The sequence below is a fragment of the Maylandia zebra genome, linkage group LG14 (assembly GCF_041146795.1).
Source record: "Maylandia zebra isolate NMK-2024a linkage group LG14, Mzebra_GT3a, whole genome shotgun sequence".
Lineage (NCBI taxonomy): Eukaryota > Metazoa > Chordata > Actinopteri > Cichliformes > Cichlidae > Maylandia > Maylandia zebra.
Window position 1 is genome coordinate 16,459,721 of NC_135180.1, and position 23,194 is coordinate 16,482,914.

At 40.0% G+C, this 23,194-nt stretch overlaps 1 protein-coding gene across 1 annotated transcript; it reads left to right on the plus strand.

The window, feature by feature from the left end:
* The first annotated feature begins 2,987 nt into the window (after positions 1–2,987).
* On the plus strand, positions 2,988–14,099 carry barx2 (BARX homeobox 2). Its single transcript, XM_004543955.5, has 4 exons — positions 2,988–3,406; positions 8,495–8,810; positions 11,486–11,570; positions 12,302–14,099. Exons 1-4 carry the CDS (start codon positions 3,220–3,222, stop codon positions 12,587–12,589), a joined length of 876 nt encoding a protein of 291 aa, XP_004544012.1. The 5' UTR covers positions 2,988–3,219; the 3' UTR covers positions 12,590–14,099.
* The last annotated feature ends 9,095 nt before the right edge of the window (positions 14,100–23,194 follow it).

A 23,194-nucleotide genomic window follows, 5' to 3' on the forward strand; every position in this document is an offset into this window, starting at 1 on the left:
CTGCTGCCTTGTCTTTCATCTGGCTACAACTCAAATACTTTAGGCTCTTGGCTCTACATCGTGAACCTATTTACAGCTCTTTGTGTATGCAGCTAAGTTAAGTAAGTAGGCTATTGTATGTTGATGCTACATGCTGTAATGCATGCACACAAGGCCTTATCTGCACCTATAAATGGACCTCGTGTAACTAATATGCTTGTGCAGTGGGTTATGAAGTAATCTACAGGTGGCGCCACACACATCCTTTTATTGAATCAATTAAGGTGGTAAATATAACTGAGCCACATGATCAGCTCCTATTTGACCTTTCAGTTCATGATGCTTTCAAGTCTATACATAGGTTTGACACTCATTCTGTACTCTTGACTACATTCAGTTATGTTTGGGTTTACTGCTTATTCGCTAGAGTCCCACGTAACCGGTTCTTGTTCACCGTTAGCAAGTGGCACAGGTTTAGGTTTGTGCGACTTCGCAGAAACGAAAGGTAGTTCATTGTTCCAACTTAAAATTAGCAGGACTTTGATCCCTACCATCTGACGGTGCGACCAGGCTTTGTGTCCCGGTCTGTTTCTCGTGCAGTGGTCGTCAAATCACTTAATGTCTGTATAGATGTCATAATTACCCTTCCGAAAGCGCTTATGCCACTAACAGCGGCTCCCGTGCAATATCGACAACTAGATCCCTCAGTAAATCTCCCAGAGTCCAAAAGTAGAGCTGTATTTGCACCCTCTGAACTAAGCTCTGACTTGCTTGTAATCTACCTATCGTCTGATTGCATCCTGATGCTCCCAAATCGCTCTAATAGAGAGTATCCTCTGTTCGGTGTCAGTACTAGGAAGGCCTTTATTACGCTTCGGGCTGCGGCATAACTCTTCTAATTGGTTGATCTGCCTGGCGTCTCCAGCTCTGGAGCAGGCGGATTAGAGGCCGCTCGGTAGCCGCTGCTGTGTGGACTTATATAGAAGCGTGCCTCCTGAAATGATCCGCTTGCAAACACCAAGGGACTCTGCCTCCCCTGTAGCCGTGCCCCGCCTCATCTGACAAGATGCCTGCAGCCGTGACTGCAGGAGCTTGGCACCACCTCAGGTTGCTGGGTTCACCGGGGACTAAATCTACCTCCACTCCCTTCAATGTATTGAATCTCATTTGACTTTAATATTACTGTTGTTATTTGCAATCACAAGTAAAGTTAAATACATTTAAATATTCAGAAATTATATCACCAGAGAATACTTTTCTTCTTTCTTTCGTGCATCAACGACTTAAAAAGTAAAACGTGTTCTGCGGACACCTCAGCAGTTGTTTCCATCTCCTCTTTGATCAAGCCATCAACCCTCTGAAAAAGAAAGCTGAGCTTCCCGTGCAGAGGTCCCACATTTCCCCCCTCCACACTTTGGACACGGCGGCTGTGGAGGTGCGAGTTGCCACCGGGTTCAGTTTATTTCCTGTTGTGATAATTGTTTCCCCCGGACACCGACTTTTCGACGTTTTTCGGACAGTTTGAAACTATCTGTACTAGCCTTTCTCGCCAGAAGACTGTTGTTCACTTTATTACAATCATAACGTACACACACAAAAAGAAAAAAAGAAAATAAAAACCAAATCAAATTATGCAGCAAGAACTCTTAAACTTATTTCTTTTAAACAGTTATTCGTTAGTGGACTTAAAAACAAAAGAGTAGCCAAAAATTAGATTTTGTCTTTTCTTTTCTGTGTGATAACAATTCTAAAATGAAGATTACAGGGAAATAAAACACTGAGAAAATATACAGAGATTAGTTTGTGCGAGTTGGACGTGCCTATAGCCTTCCACGCATTAATGCCAGAGCTGTCAGCTCGTGGCTGACACTCATCCTACCTTTATTCGACCTTAATGACAGATACTTCTCTTAAAATAGATTTCACCGTTGAACCAAACGAATTCTGTGCCAAGCAGGAACAAGGATGTTTTTATTCTGTGGAAGCCAATTTTGTTGAAAAGTGACTGTTAATAAGACTTTTTGTGTATGATCCTGCCATGCATGCTGATTTGTGATAAATTACACCTGCCGCAGCTTGTTTGCGATATGAATAATGACTATAAGTCAACTGACATGGCCTGTAACCACAAAAGGTTTGGGGTCCGTTATAGCATAAATTCTTGTGTTTACCGTTTTAAAGTAAAATATCTTTTATGTGCTATTATTATTATTATTATTATTATTATTATTATTATTATTATTATTATTATTATTATTATTATTACGGTTGTTGTTGATGCTGTTGTTTTGTTAAAAATTAAAATGATTTTGCGGTGTATATAAATAATTAAATAGTTTTAAAGAAATAACAAACCACATAACTGTATGTTGTATAAAACGTATAATGTAGAAAGAAAGAAAGAAAGAAAGAAAGAAAGAAAGAAAGAAAGAAGTTATCCCGACATTCCCACATAAATGAACTTATGGTTCTCCGAGGTTATAGCCTGTGATAGAGTGAATAAAACAAACTATCGAATAGACTACACCGCATGCGGTTTCTCGGACAGATCCTTACGCACTAGTCTACAGCTAAAGACAATTACAAATGATTTCATGTGAATCATGAAGCGCCACCAGTTTTGTGTTAATAAATAATCTTAGCCTGAAAACCGAGGTCTACTTGACCTGAAACACTGCTAATAATATTAAATGTATGAGTTTGATAGGTATATTAATATTATTTTAATAGTATAGCTCTAATGATAATATTAGTTTCTGTTCTGGAAACTGTGGTTTTACTCTTGCGCTCTAAGTTGTGGGCTACTCCGCAAAATAAAGCTGAGAGAGAAACAAGTTTTTATGCGGGCATGAGGTATTGTATGTACAGTACGTGTGTGTGTGTGTGTGTGTGTGTGTGTGTGTGTGTGTGTGTGTGAGAGAGAGAGAGAGAGAGAGAGACAGAGAGAGAGAGAGAGCAGCAGAGTTGTGTTAAGGGATGGTTTATATAGCAGTGGGTGTGAGCACAGATTGTAGTGAGTTCATTACCGCTGCACCGCTCTGCGCAGCTCAAGTTAAAGGCTAGCGATCCTCACCGGGACACTTCAGGGAAAGCTAAACTTCATTTTTAAAGATAAGCAATGAGCTGTTTTAACGCATGAACTCCAACAGTCGGCTTTAAAGACGGTTGAAGCTTCATATGCTTAGAAATTACTGAAGACTTTGTGCAGCGACGATTGCGCACGACGCACAGGGACAGATCATGCACTGTCAAGCCGAGTTGAGGCTCTCCTCCCCTGGGCAGCTGAAAGCTGCCAGGCGGCGCTACAAGACTTTCATGATTGACGAGATCCTCTCGAAGGAGACATGTGATTATTTTGAGAAACTCTCTCTCTACTCGGTGTGTCCTTCACTCATTGTTCGACCAAAGCCTCTTCATTCGTGTTCGGGTAAGACGTTTCTCCCGTCTACTTGGGAAAGAAATAAAGTAAACAGATATTTTTAAAATATATGTGAGACGCACTCATTAGTAGGTTGCAGATAATTTTACGCATAAAATGGAAACACTTACATAGTATTTCGGTACTGTAATCGATTTTTTAAATTTAAATAATAATCAGAATAATATGATATATTTAAATGTCGCGTGATTGGTGAATTGTTATTTCCTGTACACAGGCTGAGGTATATTAGGCAGGTACAACTCGACATACACTCAATGGTGATGAGGATTATGCGTCTGTGTTGACAGAACAATATGGTAACGTAGCTCCACATTGTGTTCAGTTACTCTATTATTATTTTAATGATCATAGATAGATAGATAATTGATTTGATACGATAGTACAAATAAAAAAATATATATAAACATTATTGCATTGCCAGATTTCATATCTCTTTGAAGGCTTGCATATTTGTTTTCTAGTGTCGTTTAATCACAGTTAGTCTGGACTTTCTATTATTGCTACAACAGTGACTTCATCTTCATCATTCTAAACTTTACATGATAAATCGTTTCATATCAGCTAAGTGTTTGGTGTTGAAACTCAAGTCCATTCGTCAGTGAATTTCAATGATGCTTAAGAACTTTTTTTTATCGAGCGGATAAATGATTGAACTGATAGGTCAACGAAGAGCGCAGCAGATAAAGTAAACGATAAAGAAATATCTAACGCTAGAAACCCGTCATAACTAAGCGCCAACCTTCAGTCTATTTTATCTCATTTGTTTTGATGAATATGAGTTTTCTGGCTTGCCAAATGCTGCCCTCAATGTCCCTTACGCGGTGGGTATTTACAGATTAAATGATGATAAATGATTATGTGTTGCTAGAAATATAGATGTAGTAACATGGAAAAAGTTGTAGGAAACAAAACACTAATGATGATGATAATAATAATAATAATAATAATAATAATAATAATAATAATAATAATACAGTGTACTGGTGTGTTTAGACCAATACTGAAGGAAATATAGAGCTAAATTATATGACTTAAACGAATAACCGTGGCTCTTTTTGAGGTTATTTAGTGTGTTTTAGTATTTCATGCTCATGCTGCTGAAATGAGATAGATAGATAGACAGACCATTGATTTGAAGTCAGTTTGAAAACAGCCCCTTAAATGTGTCTTGTAGTCGCTGAACCAAACTACAGTTTGACAGATCTCATGGTACACCATGTTACCTTTCACAAAAACACAACTTTTTTGTTGACTCTTAACTTGTATTTTCCACTGAATCACAACAACTCAAAGGCTACTGCACGCTCTGGTAACCATTAGGATAATTGCTCTAGAGCCTGAAATAATAGCCACTGCAATTTGATGATGACAGCGATGGGGGGGATAAAAATAGGGGGAACGATTCCCTCATCCCTCTGATATGGTTGGTGTATGCTAGAAGGCACTATGACTGGGCTTTGGCACCCCTCTGTTCGGATGGATAGTGTAACCCGCCCTGCATATCAGAACACTGTGCCCACTACTTATTTGTAGCTGTGGGGGTGTTGGACACAGTATATTCTCCAACATCAATGGCTTTTAGAGCTTGATATGGAAGCTGGCAGGCTTAGAGGTCCTGGGCCAAAGAGAGGTGGCTGGCTGCTGAATGGCCCCCTAACAGTGAAAGTTGATTTCTTCATTCTGTGAAGGAAAAGATGTTATAGCCTCCTGCTGCCAGTTGAGGCCGCTGAAAGACAGTGATGCCATCAATGTTGACTGCAGGATGACAAATGAGATGTTAGTTTACTGTGTTTTTTTTGTTTTTCTAATTGCTCCAGTGTTAGTTAAACATACCACCTTAATGTTCTCAGTGCATTTATTCTGAGAGTTGTTGTTGTTTTTATCTTCACCCCCCCCCCCCCCCCCCCCCTCCCAATGTTAAATAAACTGAGCTTTTAATGGTGTACAGTATTCATAGAATTTGTTCCATGTGAGTTACAGAGGGATCTGAGATAATGAGCCTTGACCTGGTGCTGAGCAGTGAGCAGCAGAATGGCAGCTTACAATATTTCATTTGGCTTTCCATCTCTCAGCAGGACCTAGGGTAGGGCTTTTAGTGGTGTTTTCTGGAAGAGGTGAGAGAGATTAAGATCAACTGTGGTGTAATCTCACCTGACAACATAATGAAAAAAAGAGTAGTGTGAAGCCCAAGGGCTGCTGCATACTGGTTTAGCATTGGCTGAGGGCTTATAGGAGAAATCCAAGTGAGCAAAAGGGTTTTTATCCCATCTTAAAACTTAATCTGCTGCAGACAATAAAGTCTCCCATTAAGCATAAAGTCAAGTTAAGCAGTATGATTACACCCATGTCGGCACACACAGGCGAGTATGCATACACACAAAGAGAAAATGCACACACGTCTTCAATCTTCCGTTAAGGATAATGTTTGGCAGCTTGTCATCTCCTTGTCATTCCTGCATAGCCATGAGATTTTTCTGTTTCTAAAAAGGATAAGTAATAAGTTGTCTCTAAAAGTAGTTGATGCTACGGGCTAATTTCTGCTGCCACCTCTGTAGATCGGGTTTCAGGCTAAATGCTTAGCACGTTTAACGCGATGCTTTTTGATAGATGGGCTGACTCTCTTAGAGCAAAAACACTTTTACACAGTTACGCTCAATAAGATACAAGAAATTTTTTCTCTGGTACATTCCGAGAAGGACCATTAAATTCCTATGATCAGTCAGGATTAGAGGAATTTAACGGAAATTAAATATTTGTGGCTGAGGAAAAACAGAGAAACTACATCAGGTTGTCCCAGCAGTGTTTGATTTGTTTTCAAGGAGCGAGGACAAAAGCAAACAAGCAAAAAAGAAAGACAATTAATTGAGCAACATCCTAGATGTCATCAGATAGTTTATATGCAGAACATGTCAAATGTTCACGTACACTTGTCATAGCAAAGCAATGACTCACCCATACTTCCTCACCATTGAGGAAAGAAAACAAGTGACAGAAGGAGTGTAGATGTTATGATAGGCATCAGGCAGTTCCAGGTTGTGACATTAAAATTGTGGCATTAAAACTATTTTCCGTGTAGTTCTAAAAATAACACGCTTGCTCTTCACTCAATGAAAATGAGTGCAAAATAAAGTTTTTTTCAGTAAGTGTTATGTCATAATAACCATGTTATCAATAGAGAAAACAGCTGGTATCAAAAGGAGTGCTTAACAAACTGCTCTTCTTGATCTATTCTTAGCAAGTATGTCTTCTGTAATGGTTACTACAAGCATTTGTACCAGTGCCTGCATTCCAACTGTGATTATCAAGAGTATCAGTGTGCTTTTGCATGGAGCTGAACTGCGCTCTTGCAACTACTCAAACAGTTTATTTGTAGACTATTGACAGGACACTGGCACTTGTCAACAGCATGTCAGAGGGATGGCTTTACTGTCAGTGGAAAGTCACCATGAGGGCTAGCATTCTTTGCTCCATTCTTTGTTAGTCGTCTCACCTCTGGGGGACTCTCGGTAGACACCGTTTAGTTTTGTTGACACAAGATTTTCTTTAGTTGTGAAGACAAACAAAAGTGTGTTCTTTTGTCGGACAGCAGTGACTGACACGGTCCACTTTTCCTGTAAATTATAGTTCAGTAAATATGTATGATGTATTTATTATCTCTGATGAGTCACTCAAACAAACATAGATATGATACAGAGCGAAAGACAGAAACCATGTAAAAGAAACATGAATATATGGCAAGCTCATACAAGGACAGAAGAGAGGTCTTCTTGTCTAGACTTGTTGCAATACCACCAATCTAACATTGGAGGATTAGCGATGACCTCAGTGTCTTACCATGATGTCACGATGAGCCTGAGGCAGAGTGTCATGTGTGTATGTGCCTTTCTTCGTTTGGAAGGCAACAGTGGCTGTGCGTATATGCATTTAAATGTGGCATGCTTGCTGTTAATTAATAATTAAACAGAGAGGTTTAACTGAATTGATGCACATTTTATAGCTTAAGTCTCTGTATGTATGACTCATTTAACCGTAAGATTCAGAAAGTGTGCTCCATTTTCTTTCTGGGTTCATGTTGTTCTCACCTACCTTGAAAAAACATACAGAAAAAGTTCAGACAGTATGTTTTCTGTCAGCTCTGGCATATATATTTCACTGCGTTGAGGTTGTCTATTGGTTAACGAGAAGCTAAAGAAGACAAATCTGCCACAGGCACCCAGAAACACACATGCTGGGCGTTTCCGTGTGTGACAACTGGCTATTTTTTCCTTGCCACTGGAGCATTTTATCCCTCTCCGTATCTTCCTCATCTACTCCCATAATACCACTTGTGCCCTTTCCACTGTTCCTTATCAGCCCGTGCATTACAGCCTGCACCATGCTCAGATTGAGTGTGATTTCTGGTTAAGGGAATGGTTTTACTCTTTAAAGCTGTGTAGATTTTTTTTCTCTGGCGGATATTATATTTGCTTTGCGTGACCCACTGCATCCTCTGTGCTAACCTCCAGGTCTCCATCTCTCCCCCATAGGCTCCAGACAAGTGCTGCTTTTATTGATTCTGGCGTCTGCTGCTTCTGTCTTCTCTGATAGAGAGCAAAAGTGTGTGTGTGTGTGTGTGTAGTTTGCAAGAGTGGGAGAGAACATAAGAGAGGGGAAAAGTTTATTATTTGAGTGGTGTTCGATTTAGTTTTTAGATTTTATTACAGCTTATTGTGCCTGCACTCGTCTCTGTGTGTGGGTGTGCATGTGGTTGTTTTGTGTTGGGAAGCAGTTAGCGCTTAACAACCTCTGAAAAATAATCAGTCATTTGAGCGGTTCAGAGGATCAGTGTAAAACACAGCCTGCGTCATTGGGATCACAGCCCTCTACATGAGGAAGGTCACAACCAAAACACTTTTCACGGCAAACGCTGGCCAATTAAAAACGAACCTGTCTAAGCAATTACAGGCGGTCGATAATGGTATAACCGAGGTGACTGAGCAGTCCAAAATAGCTCTCTTTGAAAGCTGCGGTGATTCAGAAGGATGTGTATTCTAACTACTGGACTTTAATGCATTTCTCTATGTTTGTGTCCAGGCTCCTCGTCACTACGTGCCTACCCGCTCCTCTCAGTGATCACGAGGCAGCCGCCCAACCTGCCTGCTCACGTCCCGCAGCCGTCCTCTCCGGGCGCTGCCCATCCACATCTGCCACTGCTTTCCCCACAGCATCCCAGAGGCTCTGAGCTGTCACCCAGCCAGACGCCCCTCAGTATCAGCAGCGAGTCGGAGACTGAGCGCAGCACACCCCGCCTGAAGAAGCCACGTCGCAGCCGTACTATTTTTACTGAGCTGCAACTGATGGGCCTGGAGAAGAAGTTCCAGAAGCAGAAGTACTTGTCCACTCCTGATAGGTCAGTATGGTGCAGACACTAAAATCTGACTGAAACGACACACAACATAAAAGCCCATAAACGAAACAAAGTCACGATTTCGCCTCATCCGCACCAACATTTTGCATAAAAGAAATCAAACCTCTGAAGCGTCAGAGGTAACCTCTACATGCAGTTGACGAGAATGCACCAGCAGCAAGTGTGATATAAGTGCAACTCAGCCATAGCATTTTGACAACCTGCATGCGAACTTACACGAAGCAAAATTTGAAAGTGCATAACGTGCGCACCCTCGAGCACATCCACAAAGCCACAGATGCAATTATCAAGTGGCGGTTAACCCAGCATCATAAGTTTTGATTTATCCTGTGGGGCATGTCTCATGTAATGTGAATTCGTCAAAGCCAAAGCATTACCTCAGCGTTCTAGTTGAGACACGAGTAACGTTTTAACCCTGAGCTCTAGAACAGCAAAAGGCCCCAGCAACCAAACACTGCCTTATTCAGTGAAACAGGGACAGTGGCCAACACAAGCAAACAGAAATGTATTACACTGATTTACTGCCAATCATTTCACACATCTGCAGGTGTACATAAAGTGCATTAAGCTTTCTACAATAAGATGAAGTAATATCTGTGTCTTAAGTTCCATTCTACGGGTCATTTTTGGGACCGTATTTTTTCCAGTTAAAACTGTAGAGCTCGACTTTATATTTGGCCTGCAGGCTGCTTTTCCATTATAAGCCAGAAGAGCATTTTGCCATAAATGTTGTTTAAAGCGCTCCAAGCAGCTTCACATGTGCAGCAGGAATTTTAAGCTGCTTGTGAACCTTCACGTAGAGATTTCGTGCACCTCTGTACCCCCTTATTCCCCCTTATTCATTTTTTAATATGCATAGAGAGTGGTGATAAAAACGTAAATAACTGCTGCAACATGTTCACCTGTTTACACACTGACATAGCTCCTCTTTGCAGGAACATGTTGCAAACGCATCGTCCTCGTTGCACTCATTGCAGTGTAACTGTGTGCTACGTGCGATCTAAAAATAAATTAGCATTTCTGGATTAAACCAGATTTATTTGTCATTCCATTTACATCCTCTCCATGGGGAAAACTCCCACGATGCATTATTTAATGTATCACATCTTTGCCTGCCTGGAGCTGCTGGAAAGGTGCCATGCCTCATCTTAAGCAGAGGCCCCGAGGCAGAGTACAACTGAGTGATCAAAAACCAACTACCCGTATGAAATACTGTGCCAAAATACTGTGTCCTGTCAAAATATCCGATTCTGACACTGTGTTGAAAATTAATTAAACACCCAGGTAGTGGAAAAACATCAACAGAGAAAATCCCCTTTTAAAACCCCACATCAAAGGTGTGGCATGCGCCTCACTTAGGTTTGTTATGATCCAAAGACAACTTAGCTTCCCTCTTCCCTTTTCTTGGCCGAGAATCTCTGCGGTCTCGAACTGAGAGTATGCGCGGGGGCGGACAGAAGCAAAACCAAAAATATTCCTGAAAAAAAAAACGACTTTAAAGTATTTATATCGCGGAGCGGTAATGATTTTGTTACACTTCCGAGTATTATTACAAGTGTTCTAATGATCGTCATCTTTATCATCATCGCCCTTGTTAAGAGGTATTCAGTTTCACCCAGGAGTCCCGTGAAAAGTGTGAGAACAGAACAAAATGGCGGCCTTGCAGTGGCCTGGAGGGAGTGACTCAGATACTGTTTGTACTGCTGTGTGCGTGTGGTTTTTCCCCATTGAGAACTAATGACTATAAATAATTGGGGTGTTTTGCTTTTTTTGCAATTACTGTTTCTAGCCTCCAGTTTTTACTCTACATCTATAGAAATCTGATGGACAGCTCAATTGCCCTCATGTCTTGTCTTTTTAGACACACTGGCACGCACGGACACACATGCTTCTTGTCTAGTATAAGGTAATGCAGATAGATCCATGAATCTCAGGGATTTGTTTTTCTGTAGCTCTGTTTTTTAGATTTTGTTCTCTCTTTTTTGCTGTCTTGGTTTTCACTATCACCATCAAATGAAAGTCAGCTCCTGTCCCTGGGGGGTGCTGGTCGTGAAAAATCCTTCATCTGGCTGTTAAAGACCTGGAGTAAGATCAGGGAAGAGGAAATCTCATTTAAGAAAAAAAAGAACTTTTCTTTCTACTAATGGATGCCTTGTCCACTTTATCTGGCCCTTCCTGAGGTTTTATATTACACACCAACAAATAGCCCTATTAGTCATGGATCACCACATGTGGTGGATGCATTCTGAATTTTCTCCGACGGTCTCAATTATCCAGCTACGAGCGCTATGATGGGATTACCGATGTTGGCATAGATGGCTGCAGGTGTACAGTGTCAGACTGGAGTTCCTGGCATATAATCTCTGGCGTGAGATGCTTAAACAGAGTGTGGCCTAACGCTCTTTTTAAGTTTTCAGTGTTGCGAACCTTTAGGCATGAAATTGCATTATATAGTTGAAATCATAGTCTATAATTCACAGAGCACAATTAGTGTCAAGATTTCTTCATTTTTGTGTTCGTGTGAAGAGAAACTGATGTTTAAAGCATGCCAACAGTAATGATATATGTCCTGGATAGGTTCCAGGACTGTACTGGAACAAGCACACTAAAATATATACATAAGTAAACTTTATCTTGTTTTTTTTGTGCTTCTGCAGGTTAGACCTGGCACAGTCGCTTGGTCTCACACAGCTTCAGGTGAAGACATGGTATCAAAACAGGCGTATGAAGTGGAAGAAAATGGTAAGTTCTGAAGTAAAGCTTGATGTGTTTTTAGTTGTACAAGTCAGATTCAACAAATATTCTTAACTGGAAAGGCCGTCGGTAGTGGAATTGGAAAAATGACAACGTCTTTTACTAACACTGCAACTGGCAATAATGTGTATGATCTTCTTTGCCAAAATGAGCCAATAAAGTAATAATATTGAAGCCAAAGGCAATGTTAGTTTTGGGTAAATCAAATCTAAATTCAGATTATTTGGACAAAAGCATTTTGATTAAATGTTGTTTGATTCTTTTATGAGAAAAAGGATTATCTGTAATTAAGTACAAAAACTGAATGTGTTATTATGAATGCTTTTTGCATGCAGGCCAGTAATATTTGTTTTTTGCTTCCTTTTCATTTTGGATTATTTTGTTTTCATTGTACACCACCGTTTTAGAAATGTTTGCTGCTACTATTTTATGCTACAATATTAAGTAAATATAGCAACATGGAAGGAAGTGGAGGGTGCGGAGAGGCAGAGTGTAGTGTGACTGATGATGACGGCAGCGAGAGCAAACACTTTTTGTAGAAGGGTCAACAACTGAGAGAACAAAAAAGACCTGAAATCGTTAAAGATAAATGAGTGCACAAGGCGGAGCCAGTAGCGATATGTCTTCACTTAATTACTATAATAGCAAGCGTTGCCTTTGACTTCTGCTGCCATTTATCACCAGAGGAGTCCACTAAGACCGCCTGTGTGTTATCCTAGGTGCTCAAAGGAGGTCACGAGGCTCCGACTAAGCCCAAGGGAAGACCCAAGAAGAACTCCATTCCCACCACGGAGGAAATAGAGGCTGAAGAGCGGCGACTGAAAATTGAAGAAGAGGAGAGGATGAGGAGATTAGCTGAGAAAGCGGCGGTGGTGCAGAGTGGAGGAGAAGCACCCCAACTGGAACCTCAAGATCTCAGTTCGGAAAGTCACAATCCAGCCGGAGCAGTGGAGGGATCCGAGCGAGAGCTGCCACTCCTTGTGTCAGAAACTCACACAGCCAGCTAAGCAAGAACAAACCAAAGACTAATGCCAACCTGAAAACAGATAGTGCCTCAGGATCACTGTAAAAAAGCCTGTGTGGTGTTAAGAGCCAGTTGCTTTAGCTATATCGTCGGCTTCACGTTAGTGGCCTAGAGCTTTTACCCAGTGTAGCATTGAGTTTTTCGTTCACTGGAAATTGTGCCATACTGAGAGCAAATCTCCATAAATACTGATTGCACTGGTAAACCTTTTGCCTTCAGCCTGCAGCGTAAGGAGTAGTAATCAAAAAAAAAAAAGGTCGGTCTGGCCTTAACGTGTATCTCAGCAGTCATCGTTGGTGCCAAAATATCAACCAATGCCTTATTAAAAAGGTGTCTATGAATCTTTGTATTATACATTACTTCACTGCCAAAACTCTGTAATATGAAACGGTTACAGTGCCTTCTTGGTCTCAGAGGAAAGCTTTTTAAATAAAATAATATCAAATGCAGTATATTTTTTATAATCATTTCTAACTGTAAGTGCCATATTTCGAGACGGATTTGTAAAGTTTAGACAAGAAGACCTCTATTTTTTAGTCTGGAGTCAGATTGTAGAGCTCTGGTTATTATTTGCTCATATAAGCTTGCATTTTTATTTTGTTTTTTCAAAGATCAAAGGAAATGTTTCTGCCAAGCCATACACTGTATCATGCAATAGAAACATGTAGAAAACATATGGTCTTTCAAATATATACACGTATGAACAAGTATATAAACTGCTGTTTTTTAATTGGATTGGATGAAAAATAGTATATATATATATATATATATATATATATATCGATCACTACGGCCGTCTTCGTCTCTTGCCCACCGCTGCCTTCTTGTTCATCTCTGTCCAGAAGAGCGCAGTCCTGGGAACAGCTAAGATACTGCGCAGGACCCTCAAGCTCCCAGGCCTCTGGTAGAGGACCCGAGCTTGAAGGATAAACCGCCTGCTGGGTGTTATATATATATATGCTGGGTGTTATATATATATATGCTGGGTGTTATATATATATATATATATGTGATGTTTCAGCTGTTCCTGATTTTTTTTTTCAATGAAAGTACATATGATTTTCAACCACAAGGAAACCACAACTCTAAAGCAGTTTAGACTCACACGTCAATACCCGTCACACATATAAAGTCTCCAATATGTCTTCAGCCTGCAGGCTCTGCATGATTACCCCAATTGGTACGTTAGACCTGAATTAAAATAACAGTTTTAAACTGCCTGTGACTTCTCCATGTACATCAAACTCTGCGCTGTTCTGTTACAGATCTCAAATGTTTCAGAGTTTCGACTGTTGAGTTTTGCAGATTTACGTTTATTTGTCATTGTTTAAGATGAAACGTGCAGTATTTTTCCGATGTATATAATGCTTGTTTGGTAAACTTGTTTGTTGTTTGTTTTTGTTTTTTTTTTAGGTTTGTGTAAAATTATTTTTACTATATACAAGTGTGTGTTTATGTACGTAAATGCACTTAATAAAATAGCTATCGTTCAAGCTTTGTGTGGTCTTACTGAGGTACAGGTTTTTTATAATTATGGGTGGTGAGAGCTCTGTAGGTAGAGAGGTTGCCCCATGACAGGAAGGTCAGGGGTTTGAATCCACCGAACAGCTACCCTGAGGTGCCCTTGAGCAAGGTGCCATCTCTACACACTGCTCCCCGGGTGCTAGTTTGGCAGCTGCCCACTGCTTCATTGAGTGAATGGATCAAATGCAGAGGGCTACAAAAATTTCCCACGTGTGGGGCTATAAGGGTTTTAAAATAAATTTTTTATCTTTTGATTAAACCTTCAATTCCAAAGTCCAGAACAGCACAATGTAATGCACTTTTAAAGATTTTATTCTATTTACATATTTGCAACCACAAACGAGTTCTGCTGTTTGTTTTGGTGCATCTCTTATAAAGTTAAATCAAACAAATGAAAATCACCCAGAGGATCCGGTTTCTAAACGTACCGTCACGTCATGTTAAGCACGTCTAAATCAAGCAGTTACAGTAGCTTTGTCAGACTGAAGTTCAGGCAGATCCATTACTGTTGGAGCTTTTCAAGATATATTAAAAGCAGTCAAAGTTCATCATAAATCACAGTCAAGCGAACAAAGCATTTAAACGCTGTGTTGTGACATTTATCATCTTTTATCTGTACAGAGAACACGATGGCCCGTAGTGCACCTAAGGGCTCCTCTCTGTCGCTGAGCGAGTCAGGAAAAGTCTTAAGTGTATTTTTAGTGACTGATACCGGACATGGATGATTTCTTAAGCCAACAGCACAGGTTAACATTGAGTAATGTACACTGGGTTTTTACGCCTTGTGTAAACACTCTTAAGCATGCTTCATATAGTACTTATTAATCTATAGAAGGCAAGGAAGTATGGAAGAAGGAAGTATTGTTGAATTTCTTTGTAACTTTTGCAGTATTTGCATAAATCAGAGACAAGATTCAAAAAAAATCAATGGTTATAGAAACTTCCTGTTTCTGTTTGGTTCATCATTCATGTTTTTCCTGCTGTTTGTCAGTTAAGCACAAAACACACACCACAAGTTCTTTTCATTCCTGTGAATGTTTTCTTTCATTTCCTTGGAAATGACTCATACTTACACATTATTTTTTGACATTTTAGAAATGATTATTGATTATATATTCATTTACTTTTCATCCAAGAATAACAAAGCAATCTGATTAAACAACATGTAAGATAATTAGGATCAATTAAAACATCTGTCAGGTATAATAGTCTTTCTAGGAGTACTACAAACTTTATTAGAGATCAACACTGCTAAAAGTAGTTTGGATGTGTTAACATGCTAATCAGTATTACTACCACTATTAATGAGCTCTGTAACTGAAACAAAAAGCTTCCTGAATGTCTAAAATAATAGAAGAAAACAGTGGGCATAGATTTCCCTAAAAAATCCATTTCTATTTTGTATTTTTGTTTTTTAGTCTTATTTGTTATTAGCCTTTAATCGCCATCATTGCTTATTTTTAACTGAACAAGTCAAGCTGCATGGTTGAGGTAACCAGTCTTGCATTAAGTCTGTCAGAATTAATTAACTGAAAACAACTGCTGGTGCACACAATGGTTACTTGTTCAGAATGAACTCAGTGCTGATCATTCAGAATTTGTCATACCAGTTTCTAGGCCTATGTGGAATGGGCTGTGACTCAGCTTCTCCACCTGGTTAAATTATGACTAAAACAACAAAAGCTTTTGGAACAGGTACTGCGTTAATTGCAGTGTATGAGTATGAAACATTTTCCTGTTGAATATCTTTGTGAAAGCAGAGGCCCCGGCGGGTAGGCAGGCAGGGATGCAGGTCTCCACAGGCTGGGGAGCTCCTCGGTCCTAATTGTTGTGTGGAGAGGTAAGAAAGACTTCCAGAAAAGAAAATGCCTGAGGTGAGACACTTTGGGCCTAATTGGAAAACCTGTTATTTTCTCACAGGTCCAAGTTCAGCTGTAGGTCACCGGAGTGGTGTCAACCTTAACCAGCCCCTTTCCCCCCCACCCACTAAGACATCCATCGCACACCTTCACCTGTCAGCTTAGGGTATGCTCAGGTAATTAGCACGAGCTGATGTGAGACGTGGAGTGGGCATAGCGTTTGTGTTTTGACAGAGGAAGTTATCTCTGAACGCTGAGTGCTAGCAACAACAGCGAGACTTACCTAAGTCAATAAAGGCGGATGCTTTATATGACATGCACAATGCTCCCCATTGTCTTCCATAACAGTTGAAGAGAACCAGTCATCCTCTGCAGCGATGAAGGACACCTCCCTCTCTAAGGTGCACACGAGAGACAGCTGTAGCTGCTGCTATGATTCATATTGTGTAAGAAGCTATTGCATTTGTGTCACAAATTACTTCTCATAGAAAACAAAAGGAAACAAATGCTTCAGTACGTAATTGTTTTTACAGTGTAATTCTCAAAGTTATACTTGTATCTGGATTTCAATAACAGTAACAGAAAGAGGAAGAATCACCAGCAACATAAAAACACGTTGGAAACGCCGATGAGTAAAAAAGGGGTTAGCAATTTTCCAAATACATGCTTTGCTTAGAAATGAGTAAATTAATTGTATTTATGAAACTCTGTAATGTTTCCATGTGAAAGTATTAATGATTACATGCTCTCATACACATCTCTTACAAAGCAGACCAACCCATTATGAAGACAACATTCAGTACACCCCTTTTAATTGATACATCTATGACCCTAAAGGCTGATCAAACATAAAAAACACTTCTCGGTTGATTGTTCTAACCTTAAAGTTGTCAGTGATTTTTCTTTTGGCCACAACAATTGAAGAAATTGTATGGGCGGTAGGAGCACAACTATGTGCCAGGACTTAGTTGACTGACAGCTGCCCCGCCTTACTGCAGATGCTACTTTGTGTTGGGGCAAAGTTTGACTTAAATTTTTTATTTTTTTTGCCACACACCTCTCAGAAATACAATACGCAGCAAGGACAAGGACTGAGTGAGCATTGTGCTCTTTGCTTGTTTGCTTTTTCCATTTCACTTGTCATTCCTTTGACGTGACTCTGATTATACATCTAGATGCCTTTGAGAGCTTTGCTATGTTAGATCTGTAGAGTTGTGTCAGTCAGTAAAAGACTCAATGTGCGTGCACTTCACGAGAGCCTGTTTCATCATTTGTGCACACAAATGTGCATTAAGAGAACTGGTGATATGAATCATTTTTAAATCATAAATGATGATTTCAACAACGCTCTAAATCTGTTGTGATAGTGAAGCATCCTCAAAGCATCTGCATTCAAAACTGGGAAACGACCCAAAGAAGCTTTCAAATGTTGCCAGGACCTCGCGAGTCAGAATTCTTCTTTAAATCACTTCCGTCATTTGTACAATCATCCGTAAGAAAGATTCTAGAAGAATAAGTGCCCGAAATCATTTCTCAATGCATCCCCTGTTGATGTACTGTGGGATCTTTCAGCCTAATGTATTTAGTGACTTAATTACAGTGCTGCCCGCCTCCCTGTCTTTTCAATAGCTCATGCTCTGGTCAACATGTCTGGGGTAACGACACACTGCCTCCCACCTCCAGGCTCTCAAGCTCATAAATCAGCCTTTGAGCATGTGCGTATATGTGTTTTGCTGCAAGGATATTGAGGGGCCTGTTATAGAAGTCATAATCACTGGCTCAGTGTTGTATATCCGCCTACTGAGGAAATAGATGGTAATAGAACTGTCAGGTTTGGCCAGGAGCTGTTGAGCGCTGCCATATCCAACTGACTGCAAACTAGCCCAAAAGCCCTGGAGAAGATCCTCGTCAATAATGAGCACCCAAAACAGCCTAGAAATGTGTGGATTTGGGGGACTTTGCACTGTGGAATAGTTAAACTCAAGAAAACCTGAGTTAACCTGTAACCACTGGCTTTGTGCTGAAAAATTTTCAAATGCATGTCGACATTTCTTTTTTTTTCTTTTTTTCTTTTTTCTTTTTTTAGCTTTTTAAACTAAAGACAGTTTATGTGAAGTGTTCACCTACTAATGATTCAGAGCTTTCAAACCAACCTTTTTTCCCAAGAAGTTGTGTTGAAATGTTGTGCACATCTTGGTTTACGTCCAGTAATGCATGCCCGTGCAGGAAGTGTGCTCTCTGTGCTACAAAAATAAAGGTTGTGGTAAGCACAAGCTGGTGAATGGTCCAGCAGCAAAATAACTACGTTTTTCGTATCTAAGCCGAGCTAAAGCCACATCTTAGCCATACAGCTGATGCAAGGTGCACACACCATAGAGAGAAAGATTTATAGAATCCTTTGGATTACATACTGTCACTGTATGTTATTTATTATCTTGCACAATCGTCCAATCCCACTTGATCAGAGCCATTTTATGCATGCACTTCTGCCCTGAAACCTTTGTAAAAAAATTACCCGACTCGGGTACATCAGAATGGAATTGCGCAACATAAACGTTAACGGTCTTCACTCACACAGTGCAAAGTCTGTGTGTCCAATTGTGCCTAATAGAACAGGTAACAGTCAGATGAACTCACAGTGACCGAGTGGATGCTTTTCTCGCCTCCAGCACTAACATCTATACAGGCAGCACCCTCAAGAAAAAGCAGTGGGCCAGCTCCTAAGAGAAAAGGCAACTTTGGATAATGTCTTTAACTAATCCCCTATGTGCTCTTTAAAAATGGCTAAAGTCACACAACGTACATGGGAATTTATAGATTTTGTTTCTTCAGATTCACGTAATAATCAGAATCAATCATAATCAGAATAAAGATTTAGATAGCAGTGTATCAAACTGTCACAGATATTTGTCACCATCCAACCACATATTGTAAATGCTCTGTTGTTTGCTGCTTTCCAGATATATATCAGCAATAAACTTGGTGCCCGAGGTTTTTTCAGTTGCCATATTTTTCCCTTACTTACAGCATGTCTCTCTATATTTTATTCATGACAAGATATAAGCAAACATCAAAAGCCAAATAAAAAAACAAAAAAAAAGTGAGGGCCACCATGTGGGTGGTGGGTACTGTCAGAGTTTCTCACTGTGATCATAACTCATTCTCAGGCACAGCTGAGAACATGGGAGTCATCCATACAAAATCCAGCAAAGCCTGCTGTTCTTTTTTTTTCTCTCTCTCTTTTTCCCCCCACTGTGACCTGGTCTGGCCTTTGAGAGATATACTCTCATTTGCCATTTAGACAGGGGATTTTATGGTGCTGTTCCTTGCTTTGCTTTACAGTAACAAATCAGACCTTTCAGATTAAAAAAAAAATGGCTTAGAGGAGAGATTGTTTACAGCTGGGAGTGACTCTGATGCTGAATATGAGTTTTTTTGTTCCATACCTCCCAGATTTAACGGTCACTTGAAAGCTGAAACTATCCGAAATAAAATTCAATAGCGATGTGGAAGATTTGAACCTGACTGGTATTTAGTTTGTTGCACAACCAATGAAGTAATAGTAAGTAATAGTATGTAAAAGTATTTCACAGACCTCTTTGTACATATTGTATATGTAAGGACCTCTTGATCAAAAAGATCATTTCCTACTTATTCCGACCTTTCTTTTACATTTCTCTCCTTTCTCCCCTCTCGTCCTGCACCCTCGGTGTGCCCCCTGTTCATAAAAAGCAGATTTCAATGCACTTTAATCTCGGCTACATGACAAACTGAGCTCAGTATGCTTGTAATCCACATTTTACACCAAGACTGGAGTTTATGAAGGAAGGCGCTCTGAAAGCCAAGGAAATGTCAACGAGAGTTGGGGGGAAAAAGTGCAACAGCGGTCGCTGTGTAATGTGGGATCAGCCGAGTGGCAGAATGACTGAGCAATTACGTATTTGCTGAAAGCTCATTTCATAGGCCTGTGCCTGACCAAAGTAAAATGAAGTTAACCAAGGAAATGTGTGTGTGTGTGTGTGTGTGTGTGTGTGTGTGTGTGTGTGTGTGTGTGTGTGTGTGTGTGTGTGTGTGTGTGTGTGTGTGTGTGTGTGTGTGTGTGTCTGCAGTTGGTTCGATTCTTTTTTTTGTGACACTGTTTATCTGGCTCATGTTTGTCTTTTTCTTCTTTGACAGAGCAGCAAGGAAAACTTCCTCCCTGTTCAAATTTCTTTAAACAAGACTCAAGAAAACAAGAAAACACACACCGGGATGCTTTCCTGTGCTGACAGAGTCAGATTTTCTTTTCTATCTAAATGCTCATATTTAGGTCCTTTTAATACATAGAAAAGTGTGTGTGTGTGTGTGTGTGTGTGTGTGTGTGTGTGTGTGTGTGTGTTTGTAAAAGGACTTAGTGTCACTTTATCTGAGCAATGTTGGACCGCAGGCAGGCAGGCGATGAGCTCAGGTGAGGGATCTGTTCTCTCGTCAAATATTTCCACTTGGGGAAAAAATAAATAAAGCAAGAGATGATGGTATTGGTGATTGGCATGCTGTGAGGAGCTGCTATTTTCTCAATATGTTTAGCTTCTCCTCTGTCAGTCGCTCTGACAGCAAAGCATGCCAGTGATGCTGAGAAGTGGCTCTCTGCTTTTCTGCCTTGGCTGATGTCAGGGAGCAGCTAGGGGTCAGCTGTCAACTCTAGGAGTGGAGCCCCCTCATTTACTCTGTTAAAGTGGCATCTTTTTGCTAAGTGCTACTGAATCACACACGTGGCTTTATGAATGAAATAAAAACAAAACAAAACAAAATAATTTCATGAAATCTACTTGTTAATTATCAGTTATATTCAGTGGAGGTAATTGCGGAGCTGTGGCAAGACGTTCCAAAACATCTGCGCTTATGGCAAGGCGCATACACGCAGCTACTTGCAAGGCAGAAGCAGGCATGACTAATCTGTGGGTTATTCAAAGAGAAATAATACCACATATTACTCATGACTGTCAGAAACGACAAGTGCAAATTACAAATCATGATTAGTTTAAGTTAAATTATTCACACTTAGATGTTTTCATAAGTTCTGTAATAAGTTTTTTTTTAAAGCCAGGCATGCACCATGAGTAACAAGTGGCAAATAAGAAGGAAACGGACGAAACAACAATGAAAATGATGTTTTAACAACAGCAACGTGCAATTTGTTTTACAAGGTGCGGTTTTGAGCATAAATACAAGCTCGCAAACACAAATTATACATAAGTAATATGGGAGTGTGCATTAAGGCAAGTTTATTGTGCACATTCAGTTCTCTCTCTCTTTCTGCTGCAGACAAAAACTTCTTTATACGTGCTACACTCAGGTGAGTCAGTTCTTCTCGACTTGCTGTCATAAGGCATCAGAAACCACAGCTCCATGAAGAAAAAGACCTGCCAGCCTGCCAAAGGTTCATCCCTCTCCACCTGTTGTGGCACTGGTTGCTATAAACATCTGAGTAATTTGAATTGAGTATGCAATACTGTAATTTCTTCGAGATGCTATCTGCCTGAATCTGGCGCTGCGCCACGGACACGGGTTTGTAAGCACAAGCTGAAACTCACGAGCACTTCATTACGGACATGCAAAAAATGTACATTCGCGAGTTGGAAGCGTACATAAGAAGGTGGAGGGAAAAGTCGGAAAATACGATGGGGGGAGTGCAGCATGGATGAAGAGGTGGTATCTCTGTCCTTGGCTCTGACAAGGTGAGCTCTCTTTGCCCCCAGGACTGACTGAACAAACAACATTGCTAGCTGGTGAAGCAAAGGGAACGGGCTCTGAGCCATCACTGAATATAGATAATTTCATAAGCACTTAAAGGTGATGAAACATGAGGGCATGGCAGTTTGAAGAGAGACACATAGGGGTGTAACTGACATAAAGACAGACACACTTTATCATAGTGTCAACTCGTGCCAAAAGGAAAAGCAAGTGAAAGAAAAACCTTGACAATACTCAACACATCTCCAAACAATACTACTTCTTTTTTTATATATATATATGTTGGTCTAATCTCCCCTACTTTGTGTTTCAGCTTTGTTTTCTTTTTATTTTTTTGCAGCCTCATATAGGCTGCTACACTGCTGTATTGGGCTGTGTCGATTCTCTGTTCAGCAGTCATTCATTCATAGTTTCTACTTGCTTAATCCTTTTGTTCATTCATTTTTTTCCCCTGTCAATCCCCTTAATCCACCATTAGAGATGAGGCCCATCCCAGCACTGGGCAGAAGGAACGAAAACATCCGTCAAAGGTCCAAGACTTGCACTTGACAGCCAGTGTAGAATCAGCAGTGGACCCCCAGAGGAGCCTAAAGTCGCCTCAAGCAAATTTTAGCTCATCTGTCTGTTTTATATACTTAATCATGCTTTACACCAGACAAAGCCACAGCACTGCTCCCAAGAGTCACTCCTCATTGAAATACTAGTAATTGGTGCTGATTTCATTTAGTAGACATGGTGATGGGCAGTTAATACAAGACCAAGACACCAAGTATTCATTTTTTCTAATGCAAGGAAGGCAGAGAGAAGTGTTACATAATATTTCACACAGAATTTTCCAACCACAAACAAACAGGTAAAACCCTGAAATAAGCATACTTTTCAATAATATTAAAACATATTGGTAACACTTTATAAGACAGCTCATGTCTAAGGGTGTAATTACAATGTAGTTACATTTACCTGTAAGTTTTTAGCTAAGTATATGTTTGTACATACACTACAATCAGGGGGTATTGATTCAACTTTTTATAGGTGATGAAGTAAAATTAAATTTTATTTACATAGCGCCAAATCACAACAACAATTGTCTCAAGGCGATTTATATTGTGAGGTAAAGACCCCACAATGATACCAAGATAAGATATAATTAGGCTGTTAATACTTTTAAATTGTACATAAGTAATTTTAAGAGTGTACAGTGTCCGAGAGAAAACATAAATAATACTGTAAATGATTACTGTAAGTCAGGGGGGGAAGATTTAATTAAGCTGTAAATAATTTTAAGACACGTGTAAGTCATTTTAAATAGTGTGTGAAATTGTTTCAAAATAGGTGATAACATCTGTCCGACACAGTTGCTGTTTCAGATGCAGAATCAATTGTTGTTGGTCAGGAATAGAGAACCTTTCTTTCTTTCTGCCTCTAAAATTAATTGTCTCTATTGATTTTGTCTTTCTTGTAATGTATAGTTT

Bases quoted from the DNA above. Each gene is read 5' to 3' on its own strand.
- barx2 (XM_004543955.5), top strand. From the start codon at position 3,220: ATGCACTGTCAAGCCGAGTTGAGGCTCTCCTCCCCTGGGCAGCTGAAA. The intron at 3,407-8,494 runs GTAAGACGTTTC...GTTTGTGTCCAG, and splicing joins GCCTCTTCATTCGTGTTCGG to GCTCCTCGTCACTACGTGCC. The intron at 8,811-11,485 runs GTCAGTATGGTG...GTGCTTCTGCAG, and splicing joins TACTTGTCCACTCCTGATAG to GTTAGACCTGGCACAGTCGC.